This window comes from Manis javanica, chromosome 7 (assembly GCF_040802235.1).
Source record: "Manis javanica isolate MJ-LG chromosome 7, MJ_LKY, whole genome shotgun sequence".
NCBI classification, from domain to species: Eukaryota; Metazoa; Chordata; class Mammalia; order Pholidota; family Manidae; genus Manis; species Manis javanica.
In genome coordinates this window covers 2,618,678-2,638,954 of record NC_133162.1, presented here as the reverse complement: position 1 = coordinate 2,638,954, position 20,277 = coordinate 2,618,678, and the positions used below count along the sequence as shown (strand labels likewise).

At 43.1% G+C, this 20,277-nt stretch overlaps 1 protein-coding gene across 2 annotated transcripts in view; it reads left to right on the top strand.

The window, feature by feature from the left end:
• Positions 1–349: 349 nt before the first annotated feature.
• GLRX3 (glutaredoxin 3) overlaps positions 350–20,277 on the top strand; it is a 34,731-nt gene continuing 14,803 nt past the window's right edge. For both annotated transcript variants that reach the window (XM_037011433.2, XM_037011432.2), the window contains exons 1-4: positions 350–505; positions 7,659–7,767; positions 18,870–18,944; positions 19,626–19,827. In XM_037011433.2, the coding sequence (XP_036867328.1) occupies positions 429–505; positions 7,659–7,767; positions 18,870–18,944; positions 19,626–19,827 (463 nt within the window). In that variant the 5' untranslated portion in view covers positions 350–428. The remainder of the gene's footprint in view (positions 506–7,658; positions 7,768–18,869; positions 18,945–19,625; positions 19,828–20,277) is intronic.

Here is a 20,277-nt window from a genome sequence, read left to right as displayed (position 1 = left end):
GCTCAGAGGGGAAGGGGCCATGGGTCAACGCTCAAAGCTGACTGCCCGAGGACCGCCCAGGAGAGCTACGTGCCCAGATGGGATCGAAAGGGTTCAGCGACCCAGGAGCTACAGCAGGATGAGCGCTTTGCAGGGAACATCCAAACGGAGAAGGGTCCCCCTCCAAAGCAGCTGGTGCCCGGCGCTGGGGCAGGGGATGCTCCAGGCTTGAGGTTGAGTTTTCATTGGCAGTTGGAGATGCTAGCGGCCTAGAGCAGACCACCCATGCCGGGGTTGGACGAAGCTGCAGAAGGCGGGGCCGCACTCTGCTCAGGGTAAGAGGCGGGGTCCCTAGAAACGCAGCAGGCCGGGGCGTGGCGTGGGCGGGGCTTCCGCGCAGCCCGGAGGCCACGCCCCCCGCTCGATTGCTCCTGTCTGGCGTCGGCAGCATGGCGGCGGGGGCGGCCGAGGTGGCGGAGGTCGGTTCCGCCGGGCAGTTTGAGGAGCTGCTGCGCCTCGGAGCCAAGTAAGCGGGGCAGCGGGCGCGGCGGAGGGGACGCGGCGGAAGGCGGCTCCGGCGCGGCCCACTGGCGCCCGGCTCGGCGGACCTGGGCGGAGCGGCGGGCGCGGCCGCGCGCGGAAGGGAGCGGTTGCGGCCCGACGCGGCCCCAGCCGGGCTGCCGCCCCCGTGCTGGCCTGCAGCCCGCCCGGCCGACCCCCGCCGCGGCCCCCATCCCCGGCGCGCCGAGGCCCGGGGCCCGCCCTGCCTCCGGCCTGGCGCGGAGATCGCGTCCCGCCGCGCCGGCAGGCGAGGAGGAAGGCCCGGCGGCGTGGCCGCCCTCTCGGGGGAGCGGCCGGTGCGCCGCCCGCCGGGCCTTCGGGCTCGCGCGCGTGCTCCTCGGCCTGGGGACGGGCGCGCCGCGGCCAGGCGGGTGGGGTGAGCCCCGTCGGACTGCCCCGCCGAGCCCGCCGGCCTCCGCCCCGCACGGCCCCGGACCGGCCGCGGTCAGCCGTGCCGCCGGGTCGGCCCTGGGTGCTGTCGGCGCAGAACCGCGCCTGCGCGGGGCCGCCAGCCGTAAACGGTCCGTGGCCCAAACTCGGGGGGGAATTTTGCTGCCGAATTTGCATTGGAGGCCGGTGGTACTCCGGTTGGCAGCAGGCGATTTTATGGAAAACGGAGGAGGGGGAGACTGACTAACTCTCTTATTTTTGGGTCGCCGAGGAGGTGGTAGAGGTAAAAGTGTTCACCAAAACAGCTCTTCTGGCCATTTCAGGTTTATTTGAAAAATTGTTGAAAAACAAAACACCACAGGGGAAATGACGGTTACGCACTGATACTGGGATTCCGGTCCAAGCAGCGCTGTTAGGGAGGGCACCAGAGGTGACCCCACACGAGCACGGCTTGTGTGGACGCGCCCTTAGTAAAGTGCCTTGACCTTACTGTCACCTGGAAGACTGGCCGTTCGTGTGTGGCACGTTTTTGGTTTTATGTTTCTTTTTTAAACATTAAAATTCTTAAGGTTTCACATCCATGTATTATTTGGATGTATTCTTGCCACTGGCCTGCAAAACAGTGATCCAGAAAACAGCGATTTGTTTATGAGGGCACATGAGAAATGACGTGTAACATGCTGGGAAGGAACAGATCTCTGCCCATTTTTGTGAAAATGGAAGCATTTAAGAATATTAAATAGTACTCATTCACGTAATTACTAAAAAATCTACTTTCCAAGTATCACTTCACCATTTTAAAGTTTGAAGAACTGTTTTCTTAAGTCATCTAACCATGTTTGTATGTCAGTGAAGCCTCAGCTGGTCTATAGAATGACTCAGGTTGTGATGGTGTTTAGTAAGTGGTAGCTGGTGTTATCTGTGGATAAATAACTGTAGGAGCAGAACACCTGTAATAAAAGAAACAACCATTGAGCTTTATTTTACTGATAAAGAACTGAGGGTCATTACAGTGTCTAGTCACATTAGTCAGGATTCGAACCTGGTCTTTAAAGGTTTTCCTCAAGCAACGTACCGGGCCTATGGGGCTGTTCCATGAAGATGGAGAGGATGACAGCGTTTGTATTTGTTTCAGCGATGTTAGGCATTGTGTACTTAATTGGAAAGTGGAAGTTAATCTCATCTAAATATGAGAATATTGTGGATAATTAAAAATAGCTATTAACGCTAGTGTCATATTTAATGTTTTCACAGTGCTTTTATAATTTTGTTTGATCTTCTCTACATCCCATGGTGTTACGTTATTGCTGTTTTACAAATGTGGAAGTTAAGATTCCACGTTGAAATGCAGATTTAAACTGCTCATCAAGACCATGTTAGTAATCATGGAATTTAAGTTATGTGTGTGTGCATCTTTCATTTTTACATTCTTCTGCTCATACTATTATAAACTTTGATAACTTATTTTAATTGTTAAAAAAATGTAGCATGAACATTTTCCCATGTTTGAGCACATGATTTTAATGGCTTTGTAATATTTTGTTAAAAGACCACTAAAAAAAGGTAAATTGTTGAACAATAGATTTTTCCAGTTATTTGCTATGTAAAATAATAGGGAAGTGTTCAAACACATAAATCTTTGTTTCTTTAATTATTTCCTTAAGATAGGTAATTGAAAGAGTGTAAGAAATTTATGAAAGGTTCCAATTTAAATTTTACCAGCAGGATAGGAAAGTGCTTCTCTCACTCCATCCTTTTTTATCATTGAGTATGAAAATTTTAAAAATCCTTTTCCAATTATTGAAAAGTGGTACCACAATTTTTAAAGAATTGAGGTATTATTTACATACCATAATAAAGTGCACAGATCTTAATAGTTGGGTGTGATGGATTTTGACAGTTGTGCGCACAAGTAACCATCTTTCAGAACAAGAAGAGAGAGCCCAGAATGTTCTTTAGCAGCTTTCCAGTAACCCCTCCCACCGATCTGCTTTCTCTCCCTGTTTTGCCTGTGCTTGGACTCTCTATAAATGGGGTCACCCAGCTCTGGTCCTCTATGTCTGGCTTGTTTCGCCAGCTTGTTTTTGAGATTCATCTGTGTTGTTGCATGTTTATGTAGCTGGGTCCTTTTTATCGCTGAGTGATATTTCATTGTGTGGCTACACAACAGTTCTCCAGTTTGTGGACACCTGGGTTAATCCAGTCTGTGGTGATTTTGTTTGAGGCTGCTGTGAACATGCCTGCGCCAGTCCTTTGGGAGCCTGTTTTCCTTCTTGTCAGCCTCTCGGCCTCAGAACCTCTCCTGCTTCCCTTGCAGAGGCTCACATGGAAGGTTTGGAGGGGCAGGTGGATCACTTTGGCCTGCACTCTGCTGGCCAGAACTTGGTTCCAGGGCCCCAGACAGCTCCGAGGAGGACCGAGGAGGGCGGTCTAGCTGTACGTCCAGGAGAAGGACGCAGTGCTTGGTGAAACATGCCGAGTCTCTGCGTAGGTGCTGAGGCCCACCTCTTCACACACTGACTTCCAAGTTGTGCTGCACACGTGACCCCTTGTTGGGGCCCCACAGTGTGTCCCTCCCAGCCTTGGCGGGTCTTCCTTTAGAGCCTCCTGCTTTCCTCTTCTTTCCCCCTGGGCAGCTCGCTCTCCTCCTCAGGCCTGTCGATGCCCTGGCCTCCGCGTGTGTCAGTAAATGACCCTGCCTCCTATCTGGGAGAACAAGACTACTTCAGGCAGCATCTCCTGAGCTCCCCTTCCAGTGTCCCCTCCTAACCTAACACCTGTTTATTTGCTTCTCTACCCGTTCCGGTTCTTTTGTTCCTGACCCAGAGGAAACTGTCCCAAGGTGAATTTTCTGTCCAGTGGATTTCTCCTCTTCAGCTTCCTCTGAGCCTTGCTCCCTGAAGTGCTTCTTGTAAGCCCAGTTGCACTCTCCCCTCACAAAGTAAACACGTAAAGATTTTCTTGAACCAAGAAAAAAGCAAACCCTTTGAAGCTGCCTTTCCCTCTGCGTAGCACTCTGTTTACGGCCGTTTCTTTCTTTCTTTCTTTCTTTTTTTTTTTTGAGAGGGCATCTCTCATATTTTTTGATCAAATGGTTGTTAACAACAATAAAATTCTGTATAGGGGACTCATGCACAATCATTAATCAACCCCAAGCCTAATTCTCAACAGTCTCCAATCTTCTGAAGCATAACGAACAAGTTCTTACATGGTGAACAAATTCTTACACAGTGAATAAGTTCTTACATGGTGAACAGTGCAAGGGCAGTCATCACAGAAACTTACGGTTTTGATCACGCATTATGAACTATAAACAATCAGGTCAAATATGAATATTCGTTTGATTTTTATACTTGATTTATATGTGAATCCCACATTTCTCCCTTATTACTATTATTATTATTATTATTATTATTTTTAAAAAAATGCTGAAGTGGTAGGTAGATGCAAGATAAAGGTAGAAAACATAGTTTAGTGTTGTAAGAGGGCAAATGTAGATGATCAGGTGTGTGCCTGTAGACTAAGTGCTAATCCAAGCTAGACAAGGGCAACAAAACATCCACGGATGCAGAAGATTTCTCTCAAAACGGGGGGTGAGGTTCTAAGCCTCACCTCTGTTGATCCCCAATTTCTCACCTGATGGCCCCCCTGCGACTGTGCCTGTCTTAGGTTGTTCCTCCCTTGAGGAATCTTACCCGTCTCTGGCTAACCAGTCATCTTCCGGGGCCATACAGGGAAATGTAAAGTTGGTAAGTGAGAGAGAAGCAATATTGTTTGAAAAGGTTAGCTTTTTACTTTGCAGATTTATGCCCTGTGGCTTCTGTGCCCAGCACTTGTCTTGAGGTATCTTTACCACCTGGAGGAATTATGATACTCGGTAATTTCGATATGAGGCACGAATTCTACTTAAGGGTTGTAATTAGGAAGGAAGAAGAAAAGCTATAGAGGTAGCAGGAGGAAGAAAACATGGGAAGATTGATTATTTCTTTGACATATCTTCTTGGAGAGTAACATAAGCATGTATAGGTTTTAAACTACTAATTAAATTGCACACACACATTAACATAATAGGAATACAGTTACATAACCAAAGCAGACCTACAATTACCAGCCATCTCCAGTGAAACCAAGAAAACCAGTTAGGCACCCTAGGCATTTGTGAAAACTTATCAATGATATGATGGATATTGTCTGACTGAATTTGAATAGTTTGAGAAAAATCAGACAAATTAAAACAACACATTCCTGGGAACTGTTCACATCCCATATGTTCTTTTAACAGTAGATAGTCTATAGTTGCAAGATTTTGGAGCGCTGCAACTTGCACTTCTCCTAATTCTTGGTTGAGTTCCGACAGTATAGATCCAGTCAAATTTGTTGTTTTACTGTGTGCACAGGCCAGCTTAGATATCTCCTTCTTCATTCCAATGGCAAGTCCAGGAACCGGTGGGATGAATGCAGCTACAACTGCAACAGTGCCTGGATCTTTGTTGAAGTTTTTTGATGATCATCTTCTGGAATGACTCTTCCAGAGGATGTTGGTGTTGGAAGTTCTTCTTCATATCGTATCTTAATTCGTTTTCTGGGTAGCCAAATTAGGCTTTGATCCTCTGTATAAACACAAACAAACCCTTTGCCCACACTTTGATATGCCCCTTATACCATTGTGAAGAACTTATTGGAGATCACCACACAGGACTGCTTTTTTTTTTTTTTTTTAAAGAGAAGGGAATATTATCAGAAAAATGTATTTCCATAGCTGATCATCTGACACCCTTTAAGTGATCAAAATTAAGCATATTTAAAGCATGCATTAATCATTGATTTAGTTAGTTTTATCCTATCAGGGAGTAATCCTCCTTTTCTTTCTTTTTTTTTTTATCATTAATCTAGAATTAGATGAAAAATATTATCTTTACTAGGCTCTCCCCTATACCAGGTCCCCCCCAAAAAACCCCTTTACAGTCACTGTCCATCAGCCTAGCAAAATGTTGTAGAATCACTGCTTGTCTTCTCTGTGTTGCACAGCCCTCCCCTTCCCCCCCCCCACCCATTATGCATCACGGCCATTTCTTAAGAGTAGATTCTCGCCATCTTCACTCTGCCCTCCCTGTGCTGCCACCTGTCCTGTGCTTCCCCTGCTAAGTACTCTCTCCCTTGCTGGTTGCCCTTCCTGCTGCTGCATTTGATGGTGTCACTCCTTCCTTCCTGACGCTCTCTCCTGATTTCTGTGAGGCCCCTCATCCTGTGTGCAGCCCCTTTCCCTCCTTACTGTCTCACTGTCTCTGATGAGTCCCCGAGGCTCTGCCCTCAGTCTCCTCTCCTGCTTGCTTGGTGAGTGAGAAGCTGGTGCTCTCCTCTTTTCTCCCCCCATCCCCTCTTCGGCCTTCTGTCTGCCTCCCTCCCTCCCTCCCTGTCCTGTCTGTTTCTTGACTCCCAAATCTGTGGACTTCTTCCCTGAGCCGCAGACCTTCGCTAACAGCCCGTGGACTGACTTCGTGCTTAGGCCGGCAGTGTTGGTACGGTTCCTCGTGGGCATCAGTCACCGAGCCAGCAGGGTTGAGTCAGCTGAGGCCAGGCCTCCAGCGCCGCCTCTGACGCCCCCAGGGCCTCCCGGGGAACTCTGGGCGGCAGTTGGCCACTTTCCTTCTGACTCCTTTCCTTGTCCTGCTCAGTCGTCCTTGGTGCGTCTCATGCAGTGTAGTTTTTAATGTGCTTTCTTCCTGACTTTGCAGGTTTTTTTTGCCTGGGGGAGTATATTTGAACTTATGATCGGGTGGGTCTTTCAGTTGGGTATGAGGTAGAGCTTTGCCAAGATGATTTTATGTGAAAGTAGTTGATGAATATATACCGAGATGCCTAAGAATTTAGTCAACAGTTTTTTAATCCAGTATTCTGTCTGTTCATTCTATCAATTTTTAGAAAACCTTTTGTAACCTGATATAAAAACGTCTGTCTCTGTAAGCAGCAGCTCCTTGCCCTTTGTTTTCTGGTTGCATGCCTTCCTTTTCAACTTTTATGCCTATCCTTGAAGTTAGGGTTATGTCCCTTTGTGGCAGCACATGTTTAAAAAGAAAATACTAATACAATAATAATGTATCTAGTCATTTTTCACAAATACTGTGCCTCAACTACAAAACTCCAGTTTCCCCCTTTCTTAATGGTCCAAAACTATAGTTTGATTTACATGACTTTTTAGTTGAGACAGATGAGTATTCAGAACCACTTATGTGAGCTAAGTTTTAAGAAATATGAACATGTGTTGTATAAAACACATACCAGATAAACATGTTAGTGTGTTTAATACAGCACAGATGTAGCAGTAAAAAACAATTCAGGCAGTTCTTACGAAGGCTTTTTTTTTTTTGGTAATAGAGTTTAATCTACAGTTGAATCTTGAACAACATGGGTTTAAACTCTGTGGGTTCACTTATATGTGGATTTTTTTCAATGTATTGGAAAATATTTTTGAGATTTGTGACAATTTGAAAAAACATTTTTTCTCTAGCTTATTTTATTATGCTAATGCAGTGTATAATACTTATGTAAAATGTGTTAACCCTAAGGCTTCAGTCAATTACTACTAGTAGTTAACTTTTTAAAGAGTCAAAAGTTATAATATGTATGGATATCATCATTCCCAATCCCCGTGTTCCAAGGTCAACTGTATATCATGGTTATTTCTAAAGATACTATAATTTTAAAAACTGCGTTTTCTTGACTTCCAGGTCCCTCATTGTGGTCCATTTCTGGGCACCCTGGGCTCCTCAATGCACTCAGATGAATGGCGTGATGGCAGAGTTAGCTAAAGAGCACCCCCAGGTGTCCTTTGTGAAGGTACTCTCTTCTCAGTGTCCTGTCTTTTATGAGTTCGACTTTGATTTATGTGTTATATTAACACAGGGAGGAGTGGTGTGTTGATAATCATGGTTAGCATCTGTGTTTTGCAGTAGATTGTTCTTGGTCTTAAAATAGTTTTGCATTTCTCAAGTACTGTGTAGTGTAAAAATCACAGTCCTTTCCCTGACACCTGCTGTGGTGGGAGGACAGGCCAGTAGACAGCAGGAGGGGCCGTGGAGGGGAGCATCTGAGAGCAGAAGCTGGCCAGACCACCCTCTGTGGACCTGTGGCGTCAGCGTGAACATGCTGACTAGATGCAGGGCGGTGAGGAGTGGGGAGTGATGCGGACAGGGGTGATGAAGGGCGCGCAAAGGCCCTGGAAGCCAGGGGCAGGCGGGGGTTGCTGTCGGGATTGGGGATTGGGTCAAAGCAGAGCTGCAGGGGAGCAGCAGGTTCTGCTGTCCTGTCCTGACGAGGGGAAGGGAGGCCAGGAGGCACCCCGGCGGCCTTGTGTTTGCTGGGGCGCTGCCTGCCCCCCATTCCTGGTCTCCTGTGGGTGGGCAGGTATGAGGAAAGTGGAGTGGTGGCGGTGGACTGCTTACTGCCTCACTCGGTTTAGCACATTCAGGGGTGTCACAGGACTTAGTACTGGGTTAGGCAGCAGGGCCAAGACAGGAGTTGAAAATTTTAGAAATGACTTGTGGGGGAGGGAAGCACACCTTGTTTTCAAAAGCCTGAATCCTTAGGATTTCAAGCAAAAAACAAAAGCCTTATTTTTTTTAAACCAGAATTTGTGAGTTCATAAGACGTATTGGCAAGTATACCCATTTTGGGAGTTAAAAATGGCATTAGCTGTATTTGTCTGTAGCCACTTTTTATGTAAAATGCAAACACGGAATTCTGACAGGCTAATTCATTTGTATAGTAGGTGATACAATTTTCAGACAGTTGCTGTGTAGATAAGGCTTTGAGTAGCTGTGCACTTAATGGCTAACAAATCAGAACCATGTAAAAAGGCGTACATTGAGGGTGCTCACCCCACTCCTTCCCAGTCAGCCCTGGTGTCCCAGCCCATAAGTAATCGCTAGTATTAATTTTGTATGAATCCCTCCAGTGTTTCTTTATGCAGATAGAGCAAGTATGCATATAATAGTTAGCTTTTTAAAATTTAAGGACTTATTTAAAATTCCAATGAAATGTGTAATGTAACCTTAGAATGTAACCCTAAAATGTCCAATATAAATAATAGAAGGAGACATTAAAACTGCATGTTTGGTCATTGATAAAAGATAATGATTACAAGTGGAATGAATGATTAAACATTTCAGTCATAAGATTAATCAAGATGATGGTAATTGTTGTAAGTCTGCTTTTGTGTGTATAATGTTACTGGTTTAGGTAGCACATTGTTCTTCGTTGTCATCTGAATGATTTATTTAAAGTGACTCTACAGTTACTTCTCACATTGGTACCAGACTTGGCAGTGAGATTCTAAGTTGTTCAGGTGCTTAAGTGTCTCAGTCAGCCAAGGGCTGGGAAGTCCTTACCTTCAGGGGATACCTGAGCCCCACTGCACCTGCTGTGCCCCGGGAGGTGACAGCACTGGATGGGGAGTTCTTCTGGGAGTTCCTTCTGGAAATTCACTCTGGAGTAGCTTCTCTTTGGGTAGACTCGATCAAGGGCTACACTAATTGGCGTGGAGTTGTAAGGTAAGTGATTTAAAAGGCGACAGTAGCTGAACAATAGTGAGCAGATGAGAATAAACAGTTGGGAGATCAGTAGGCATTCAGTAGGAAGATGAGCATGCGGCGTGCATCGTTAATGAGAGGGTTTATTTTGGATTGTCTGCCATAGTTTGTGGCATTGCTGACAGGAGAAGCATAGAGATGAATCTATTCCATGACTTAGATTTACAAAATCGTTATGCAGGTAATCTTAAACATGACAATCTTAGTACTTTGATTGTAAAGTTTTGTAACCATTAACAATTTCTTAATTTTGTAGAAGATGTTAAAATAATGCCTGAGGAAAGTTAGCATATGGTTTTGGTCCTGGTAGTTTATGCTCATCAGAATAGATTGCTGAGCTGCAAGCATTTCACATTTATTGCACCCGAGTGCCCCCCTCGCCTGTACTGGTGGTGGGGTGCTGGAATGCGCCCGTGCTTCCCTCACCTGCCCCGGCGGCACTGCTCAGTGGGTCCCGAGGCTCTGGGTTCCACCTTTGAGGGCTTAGTCATTTCTTTTGCTAAAAGTCTTTTGGAAAACGTGGATTTACTCAAAATAAAATTAAATAGCTAATTAAAATGTCAGGTGCCTTTGCTTTTCAAATTATGTAAAGTCAGTCTGCTAGCACTTCATTTTTCACTAAACTGAGAATACACATTTATCATTTGATCAGTTGTTTGGTAGATAGAATCTTTCAAGACCTAACCTGGTAGAGGGGTGACAGGGAACAATAGTGCAAGGCTTCACGGATGCTGAAAAGATTTGGTAACACTCGTTGAATTTGGGGTTCAGATTAAATACGTTTTATATAGGAGAGGCAAGTTATTTTTAAAAATTTTACATTTGGTTTAACTTTTTATTTTAAAAATAAAAATTGTGTGTATTTATTTGACTTTTTAAAATTAAGGTATTATTGATATACACTCTTACGAAGGTTTCACATGAAAAAACAATGTGGTTACTATATTCACCCATGTTATCGTGTCCCCCCATACCGCATTGCAGTCACTGCCCATCAGTATAGTAAGATGCCACAGTCACTATTTGCCTTTTCTGTGCTATACTGTCTTCCCCATGATACCCCCACACCATGTGTGCCAGTCATAATACCCCTGAATCCCCTTCTCCCTCCCTCCCCACCCACCCTTCCCCGCACTTCCGCTTGGTAACCCCTAGTCCCTTCTTGGAGTCTGTGAGTCTGTTGCTGTTTTGTTCCGTCAGTTTTGCTTCATTGTTAATACTCCACAAATGAGGGAAATAATTTGGCACTTGTCTTTCTCCGCCTGGCTTATTTCACTGAGCATAATATCCTCCACCTTCATCTGTGTTGTTGCAAGTGGTAGGATTTGTTTCTTTCTTATGGCTGAGTAGTATTCCACTGTGTATATGTACCACATCTTCTTTATCCAGTCACCTAATGATGGACACTTAGGTTGCTTCCGTATCTTGGCTATTGTAAATAGTGCTGCAATAAACATAGGGGTGCATATGTCTTTTTGAATCTGAGAAATTATATTCTTTGGGTGAATTCCTAGGAGTGGAATTCCCAGGTCAAATGGTATTTCTATTTTTAGTTTTTTGAGGAACTTCCATACTGCTTTCCATAGTGGTTGAACTAATTTACCTTCCCACCAGTAGTGTAGGAGGGTTCCCCTTTCTCCACATCCTTGCCAGCATTTGTTGTTCTTCGTCTTTTTGATACTGGCCATCCTAATTGGTGTGAGGTGATATCTTGTGGTTTTTATTTGCATTTCCCTGATAATTAGCGAAGTGGAGCATCTTTTCATGTGCCTGTTGGCCATCTGAATTTCTTCTTTGGAGGATTGTCTGTTCATATCCTCCACCCATTTTTTAATCAGGTTATTTGCTTTTTGGGTGTTGAGGCGTGTGAGTTCTTTATATATTTTGGATGTTAAGCCCTTGTCGGATATGTCGTTTACAAATATATTCTCCCATACTGTAGGGTGCCTTTTTGTTCTGTTGATGATGTCCTTTGCTGTACGGAAGCTTTTTAGTTTGGTGTAGTCCCATGTGTTCATTTTTGCTTTTGTTTTGCTTGCTCAAGGAGATGGGTTCAGAAAAGAGTTGCTCATGTTTATATTCAGGAGATTTTTGCCTATGTTGTCTTCTAAGAGTTTTATGGTTTCATGACTTACATTCAAGTCTTTGATCCATTTTGAGTTTTGTGTATGGGGTTAGACAATGATCCAGTTTCATTCTCTTACATGTAGCTGTCCAGTTTTGCCAACACCAGTTGTTGAAGAGGCTGTCATTTCCCCATTGTATGTCCATGGCTCCTTTATTGTATATTAATTGACCACATAGGCTTGGGTTTATATCAGTGCTCTGTAGTCTGTTCCGTTGGTCTATGGGTCTGTTCTGTGCCAGTACCAAATTGTCTTGATTACTGTGGCTTTGTAGTAGAACTTGAAGTTGGGGAGTGTAATCCCCTCAGCTTTATTCTTCCTTCTCAGGGTTGCTTTGGCTATTCACGGTCTTTTGTGGTTCCATGTGAATTCTAGAACTATTTTCTCTAGTTCATTGAAGAATGCTGTTGGTATTTTGATAGGATTGCATTGAATCTGTAGATTGCTTTAGGCAGGGTGGCCATTTTGACAATATTAATTCTTCCTACCCAAGAGCATGGGATGAGTTTCCATTTGTTAGTGTCCTCTTTAATTTCTCTCATGAGTGTCTTGTAGTTGTCAGAGTATAGGTCTTTCACTTCCTTGGTTAGGTTTATTCCTAGGTATTTTATTCTTTTAGATGCAATTGTGAATGGAATTGCTTCCCTGATTTCTCTTTCTGCTAGTTCATCATTATGTATAAGAATGCAACAGATGTCTGTATATTAATTTTGATTCCTGCAACTTTGCTGAATTCAGATATTAGATCTAGTAGTTTTGGAGTGGATTATTTAGGGTTTTTTATATGCAATATCATGTCATCTGCAAACAGTGACAGTTTAACTTCTTCTTTACCAATCTGGATGCCTTTTATTTCTTTGTGTTGTCTGATTGCCATGGTGAGGACCTCCAGAACTATGTTGAATAAAAGTGGGGAGAGTGGGCATCCTTGTCTTGTTCTGGATATTAAAGGAAAGGCTTTCAGTTTCTCACTGTTAAGTATGATGTTGGCTGTGGGTTTGTCATATATGGCCTTTATTATGTTGAGGTACTTGCCCTCTATACCCATTTTGTTGAGAATTTTTATCATGAATGGATGTTGAATTTTGTCAAATGCGTTCTCAGCGTCTATGGAGATGATCTTGTGGTTTTTGTCCTTTTTGTTGATGTGGTGGATGATGATGGATTTTCTAATACTGTACCATCCTTGCATCCTAGATTCGTGGATCTGTAATTTTCTTTTTTGGTGGGGTCTTTGCCTGGTTTTGCTATTAGGGTGATGCTCTGTATGTCTGATAAAACTTCATAGTAAATCCATCTGGCCCGGGAGTTTTGTTCTTAGGTAGTTATTTGATTACCGATTCAATTTCTTTGCTGGTAATTGGTCTGTTTAGATTTTCTGTTTCTTCCTTGGTCAGTCTTGGAAGGTTGTATTTTTCTAGGAAGTTGTCCATTTTTTCCTCCTTTAATTCTGTTAGTAGTTGTTTCACATATATTGGTGCTCCTGTAGTGGGTGCATCTATGTTTATATTGGTTATATCCTCTTGTTGGACTGAGCCCTTTATCATTATATAATGTCCTTCTTTATCTCTTGTGTCTTTCTTTGTTTTGAAGTCTACTTTGTCTGTTGTTTGCATGACCCACTTGATCATGATGGATGAACTTTTTGATGTATTTTTGAATTCGGTTTGTTAATATTTTGTTGAGTTTTTTTGCATCTATGTTTATCAGGGATATTGGTCTGTAATTTTCTTTTTTTGGTGGGGTCTTTGCCTGGTTTTGGTATTAGGGTGATGCTGGCTTCATAGAATGAGTCTGGGAGTATTCCCTCTTCTATTTTTTGGAAAACTTTAAGGAGAATGGGTATTATGTCTTCTCTGTATGATAAAACTCCGTGGTAAATCCATCTGGCCCGGGAGTTTTGCTCTTGGGTAGTTATTTGATTACCGATTCAATTTCTTTGCTGGTAATTGCTCTGTTTAGATTTTCTGTTTCTTCCTTGGTCAGTCTTGGAAGGTTGTATTTTTCTAGGAAGTTGTCCATTTCTTCTGGGTTTTCCAGCTTGTTAGCATATAGTTTTTTGTAGTATTCTCTAATAATTCTTTGTATTTCTGTGGGGTCCGTTGTGTTTTTTCCTTTCTCATTTCAGATTCTGTTGATATGTGTAGATTCTCTTTTTCTTTTTATAAGTCTGGCTAGGGGCTTACCTATTTTGTTTATTTTCTCAAAGAACCAGCTCTTGGTTTCATTGACTTTTTTCTATTGTTTTATTCTTCTCAATTTTATTTATTTCTTCTCTGATCTTTATTATGTCCCTCCTTCTGCTGACTTTAGGCCTCATTTGTTCTTTTTCCAATTTTGATAATTGTGTCTTTAGACTATTCATTTGGAATTGTTCTTCCTTCTTTAAATATGCCTGGATTTCTATATACTTTCCTCTTAAAACTGCTTTTGCTGCGTCCCACAGAAGTTGGGGCTTTGTGTTGTTGTTGTCATTTGTTTCCATATATTGCTTGATCTCTATTTTGGTTTGGTCTTTGATCCATTGATTAATTAGCATATTGTTAAGCCTCCATGTGTTTGTGGGCCTTTTTACTTTCTTTGTACAATTTATTTCTAGTTTTATACCTTTGTGGTCTGACAAGTTGGTTGGTAGAATTTCAATCTTTTTGAATTTACTGAGTCTCTTTTTGTGGCCTAGTATGTGGTCTGTTTTGGAGAATGTTCCATGTGCCCTTGAGAAGAATGTGTATCCTGTTGCTTTTGGGTGTAGAGTTCTATAGATGTCTATTAGGTCCATCTGTTCTAGTGTGTTGTTCAGTGCCTCTGTGTCCTTATTTTCTGTCTGGTTGATCTGTTCTTTGGAGTGAGTGGTGTGTTGAAGTCTACTAAAATAAATGCATTGCATTCTGTTTCCCCCTTTAGTTCTGTTAGTATTTGTTTCACATATGCTAGTGCTCCTGTGTTGGGTGCATATATATGTATAATGTTACATCCTCTTGTTGGACTGAGCCCTTTATCATTATGTAATGTCCTTCTTTATCTCTTGTGACTTTCTTTGTTTTGAAGTCTATTTTGTCTGATACTAGTACTGCAGCATCTGCTTTTGTCTCCCTATTGTTTGCATGAAATATCTTTTTCCATCCCTTGACTTTTAGTCTGTGCATGTCTTTGGGTTTGAGGTGAGTCTCTTGTAAGCAGCATATAGATGGGTCTTGCTTTTTTCTTTTTTTATCCATTCTATTACTCTGTGTCTTTTGATTGGTGCATTCAGTCCATTTACATTTAGGGTGTTTATTGAAAGATATGTACTTATTGCCATTTCAGGCTTTAGGTTCGTGTTTACCAAAGGTTCAAGGTTAGCTTCTTCACTACCTTACTGTCTAACTTGAGGTATTATTGAGGTATTATAAACACGGTCTGATGATTCTTTATTTCTCTCCGTTCTTATTCTTCCTCCTCCATTCTTTGTATGTTAGGTGTTTTTTTTTTTTTTTTTTGTGCTCTTTTGTGTTTCCTTTGACTGCTTTTGTGGGTAGTTGATTTTATTTTTTGCCTTTAGTTAGCATTTGATTGTTCTGCTTTCTTTGCTGTGATTTTATTTTCTCTGGTGACATCTGTTTAGTCTTAGGAGTGCTCCCATCTAGAGCAGTCCCTCTAAAATACCCTGTAGAGGTGGTTTGTGGAAGGCAAATTCCCTCAACTTTTGCTTGTCTGGGAATTGTTTAATCCCTCCTTTATATTTAAATGATATCGTGCTGGATACAGTATCCTTGGTTCAAGGCCCTTCTGTTTCATTGCATTAAATACATCATGCCATTCTCTTCTGGCCTATAATAGGTTTCTGTTGAGAAGTCTGATGATAACCAACCTGATGGGTTTTCCTTTGTAGGTGACCTTTTTTCTCTCTCTGGTTGCCTTTAATACTCTGTCCTTGTCTTTGATCTTTGCCATTTTAATTATTATGTGTCTTGGTGTTGTCCTCCTTGGGTCTCTTGTGTTGGGAGTTCTGTCTGCTTCTGTGGTCAGAGAGGCTATTTCCTCCCCCAGTTTGGGGAAGTTTTCAGCAATTATTTCTTCAAAGACACTTTCTATCCCTTTTTCTCTCTCTTCTTCTTCTGGTATCCCTGTAATGCAGATATTGTTCCGTTTTGATGGGTCACACAGTTCTCTTAATATTCTTTCATTCCTGAAGATACTTTTCTCTCTCTCTGCATCAGCTTCTCTGTGTTCCTGTTCTCTGATTTCTATTCCATTAATGGCCTCTTGCTGTGTCATCCATTCTGCTTTTAAGTCCTTCCAGAGATTGTTTTATTTCTGTATTCTCCCTCCATATTTTTCTGCAAGTCCATCAGCATGGTTATGATCTTTACTTTGAATTCTTTTTCAGGAAGATTGGTTAACTCTGTCTCCCAGATTCCCTCTCAGGGGAGGATGTCTGGGTTAGTCTGGTCTGTATCAAATTCTTCTGCCTTTTCATGGTGATAGAGGTAGTTGTAGGCAGTTGGCACGTGTGTCAGCTGGGAGAACCAAGTCCCTTTCCACTTGCTCCTGGCCTTCCTTTCCTGGGAGAACGGTGACCCCTAGTGGCTTGTTTTGGGCAGCTGTGCACAGACAGGGTCTCTGATTCTTGCCCGGCCATGGTTCTTGCCTGGCTGTGGACTAGGCTCTGCAGTTGCTGTGGGTGTGGCCGCGCTCAGGTTGCTGCTCTGCTCTGGTGGGGCCGTGCGGGAGGGGGGACGGGCGGGAGGCTCTTGATTGCTGTGAGGGGCCTCCAAGCTGCACTGCCGCCCAGGGGTTAGGGCGCCCAGAGTTCCCTGGGATTCCCAGCTGCTGGGCTGAGTGTCCCGGGATGCTTCCGTCCAGCTGTGGGGTCCCTGTCCCTTTAAGACTTTCAAAAAGCACTCTCTTTTCTTTTGTCCCAGGGGTGCCAGCTGCGGGGACCCGCTCACAGGTCTTACTGTCCCATTTCCCTAGTATCCAGCACCCCACGCACTGTGTATCTGCGCTCCCGGTGCGGATGGCTGGGGCTGGGTGTTCAGCAGGCCTGGGCTCCCTCTCCCTCCCCGCTCCGACTCCTCTCCTCCCACCGGGAGCTGGGGTGAGGGGTGCTCGGGTCCCGCCGGGCTGGGGCTTGTATCTTACCCCCTTTGCGAGGCGCTGGATTCTTGCAGGTGTGGATGTGGTCTGGGTGTTGTCCTGCATCTTCTGGTCTCTCTTTTAGGAATAGTTGTATTTGTTGTGTTTTCAAAAATATATGTTTTTGGGAGGAGATTTCTGCTGTCCTTCTCACGCCGCCATCTTGGCTCCTCTAAGTACAGTTTTTAAATATTTATCTATTTTCTATTTTAATTATTATAACTGTTGTGTTGTTTCACATCCAGCTAACGTATTTTCAAAGAGGTTTAGTGCTACAGAGGCTTCAGGGCTTCAGATGCCCGTGATGTTCTGGGAAGTGGCTCTGCCTTGAATGGTTTCCCAGCCCCAGCTCTGGAGTGTTCACCTGCTACCACTGCCTTTGTCCCAGCGGGACCTCAGCTTTTCGGGGTCGGGGTGAGGGGGTGGATGTGGCCTTCCTGCTTCAGCAGGAATTTCATGAGTCATTGCATCCCAGAAGAGTTACCACTAAAGGACACGACTGGAAACCAGCAGGAACAGAAGAGAGTGGCTTTTAAAAAATGTAGCATTTGGTTTCTATGAGTCTAAAACAGAACTGCCTGCTTTGTTCTGCTTTAAAACCGTATCATCTTGTTTCTTCATAGTATTGCCCCCTTTAAAACTTTATATTACTTTTCTGTTAGAATCCAGTAGTACCAAAGATAGGGACTTCAACTGACGCTATCCTGACACCCAGTGTGAGGTGGAGACTCATTACCTGTGAGTCAGAAGAAACAAGATAACAGACTGCCTTTATCATCGTCTCCTCTGCTTGGCATGGGTGTGGAGCTGAGTGGACAAGAACAGCACAAAAGTTGCTAAAACTTTAGGAAGTCTGTTCTAAATAGATGCCTGTGGACGCTTTGTCTTCTCTCTTTTTTCAGTTTCTTGGACAGTTGATTTAAAATGTTTATAATTTTCACATACATTTTAAAAAATGAAAATAAATAAAAAAATTCAAAAGGGTGTTCTAAAGAAAAAAAAATTAAGGCAGTAAAAGAATACCCAGAATATATGAGATGGAAGATACAGACCAGAGGCGCACGACCCACGGCTCTGCCTCCTGCTTATTGCCACGGTTCGTTTGGGGGTGTGTGTGCGCGTACTGGACTGGGTGGAGCTCTAGGTAAAAGTAGTATTTCAAGCCCAGTGGAAATGTTTCATTCATGGATAAATATAATGTGTATATATTGAAAAACTTTGTTTTAATTTACCAATTAATTTGATTTCCTACAGGTATAATTTGAATATGGATTTTTATTGGTTTTAAAAAGTTTATATTAAATTGTCAGTCCTGCGAGGGAAAGATATATCTTGGTTTTTCTGCAAGTATACATTTATAAAGTCCTACATAAACAGCTTATGGTAATTGTGTTCTTTTATTTAGAAATTGTGTTATTAAATGTGTTTTAAATTCATGTATCAGATACCACATCATATCTTGTTGAGGGGTCTGAAAGAAATTATCAGCAGAAGGCAGTCATCTTATTTAAAATGCATCTAAATGTATGAACAGACCCACAAGCAAGTAGCCTGGCCAGGGATCTGCTTAATGTCCAGCAGCCTTGCAGGAGTTAAAGTAAAATGTATCAGACATCAGTAGCTTATTGAAGAAATACTTGTTTTTGCTTCCTAGTCTGCAGAAGGCTGCAGCTGTCAGTCATGATGTACTGCCCTGTGGAATTAGTCAATAGCGCAAACAGCAAGATTGCTGTGGGCAGAAAATAAGCACTGTAATCATGACATAACTGGGGTCAGTGATTTATGGATTTCAATATAGTAGTAGCTGCATATGATTGAAAATTTACTAGGTCACTAGTGCACCAAAAATTTTATTCACAGCCTCCAGGCATCTTTTGAAATGTGCAACAAAATAAAAACCTCTGAACCTGTTTTGACACTGCAGACTCACTAGGTGACATGCCAGCCCAGTGAGTCTCATTTAAATGTAAATGTGTCATAAACTTTTGTACCATACTCTTTAAAAACGTCAACTACTTGAAGGGATAATGCATGTGAGACTGATTTACATTGCAAGGTAGTAAAAAAGGACCTTTAGTAATCAAGCTTAAATTCTTTTATTTTAAAGTTGGAAGCTGAAGCTGTTCCTGAAGTCTCTGAAAAATATGAAATTAGTTCTGTTCCCACCTTTCTGTTTTTCAAGGTAAGGCTGAAGAGGGCACAGGCGATCACCCATCTGTAGTGGGCGGTGGACCATCTGTCTTAGTTCCTTTACCCTGTTCCAGGCATCTGGCTGTACCCAGCTGTGTCTGTTTCTGTAGTCTCATTGTTTGCACTGATGCTGAAGCATGGCCTGGGGGTCTTGGAAAAGTGACATAGTCTGTGGTGGTCCAGCAACCAGAATTGGAGCTTCTTGAGAAAAGTCCAGATACCTGACAATAGACCCAAACTGTTCCTGAGCTGAGGCAGAAGTTGGTTGGTTAGGGCATGTGCCTGGACACAGTGAAATAGCTGGCTGGTTCTGGTTTGATTAATGGCTCCTTTAAGAAGGGAGTGCAAAATCTGTGCTTCTGGGCACCCCTGGGCATGACCACACAGTGATACTAATAGATTCATCCCAGCAAGGGTGGGGAAATCCTTTGTTTTAGCTTAGACTGATCTGACTTCACTTTTGGGAAGTAGTGATCCTTTTTAGCGTGTTCCCAGAAAGGAAAACAATGATGTGTTTCTAAAATTGAGATGCATTCTGGCAATTGGTAATTAGATTTTTAAAAACTTCTCTAGTAGTGTTGACCCCTTTAAAAATTGTTTAGAACTTGGAGCTCAAAATACAGAAGTTGATGAAAGAATGCCACATATATTTTAAATGACTTTTTCACTTCAGAATTCTCAGAAAATTGACCGATTAGATGGTGCGCATGCCCCAGAGTTGACCAAAAAGGTTCAGCGACATGCATCTAGCAGCTCCTTCGCACCCAGTGGTACTGAGCATCCCAAAGAAGATCTCAACCTGCGCTTGAAGAAGTTAACTCACGCTGCCCCGTGTATGCTGTTCATGAAGGGAACACCTCAGGAGCCGCGCTGCGGTAAGAAGCTGCTCTGAAGGTGACGGACATGGGGATTTAGCAGGATGGGCACAGAGCGATGGATGCGCTCTTTTCGAGCTACCCCGGGCCTCTTTTACTTGGGTTCAGATAGCTTTAGAAAATTGGAAAGGTTGTAATTCCCCATGGTCTGTTTAATTTTAGGTGATGAGAACTGACTTGCACTTATAGACTGAGAATGTTGGAACCAAAAGGCATCTTAGAAATCATTTAATTCAAGATCTTCTTTTTATCCATAAGTACCCAAAGATTCAAGGGTGACTTACTTGGTCACCTGGTAGCAGCATTTGGATTAGGTTCCAGCTACCATATTGCTGCCCCCATTTTATGGGTTTTTTTTTGCTGTTCAGTTAATTTTTCTGTTAACAGCTATCCTCTCTTTTTTTTGGCAGCCTTCTTTTATTCACCTAGTCCAGATTCAGCAGCTTAGCC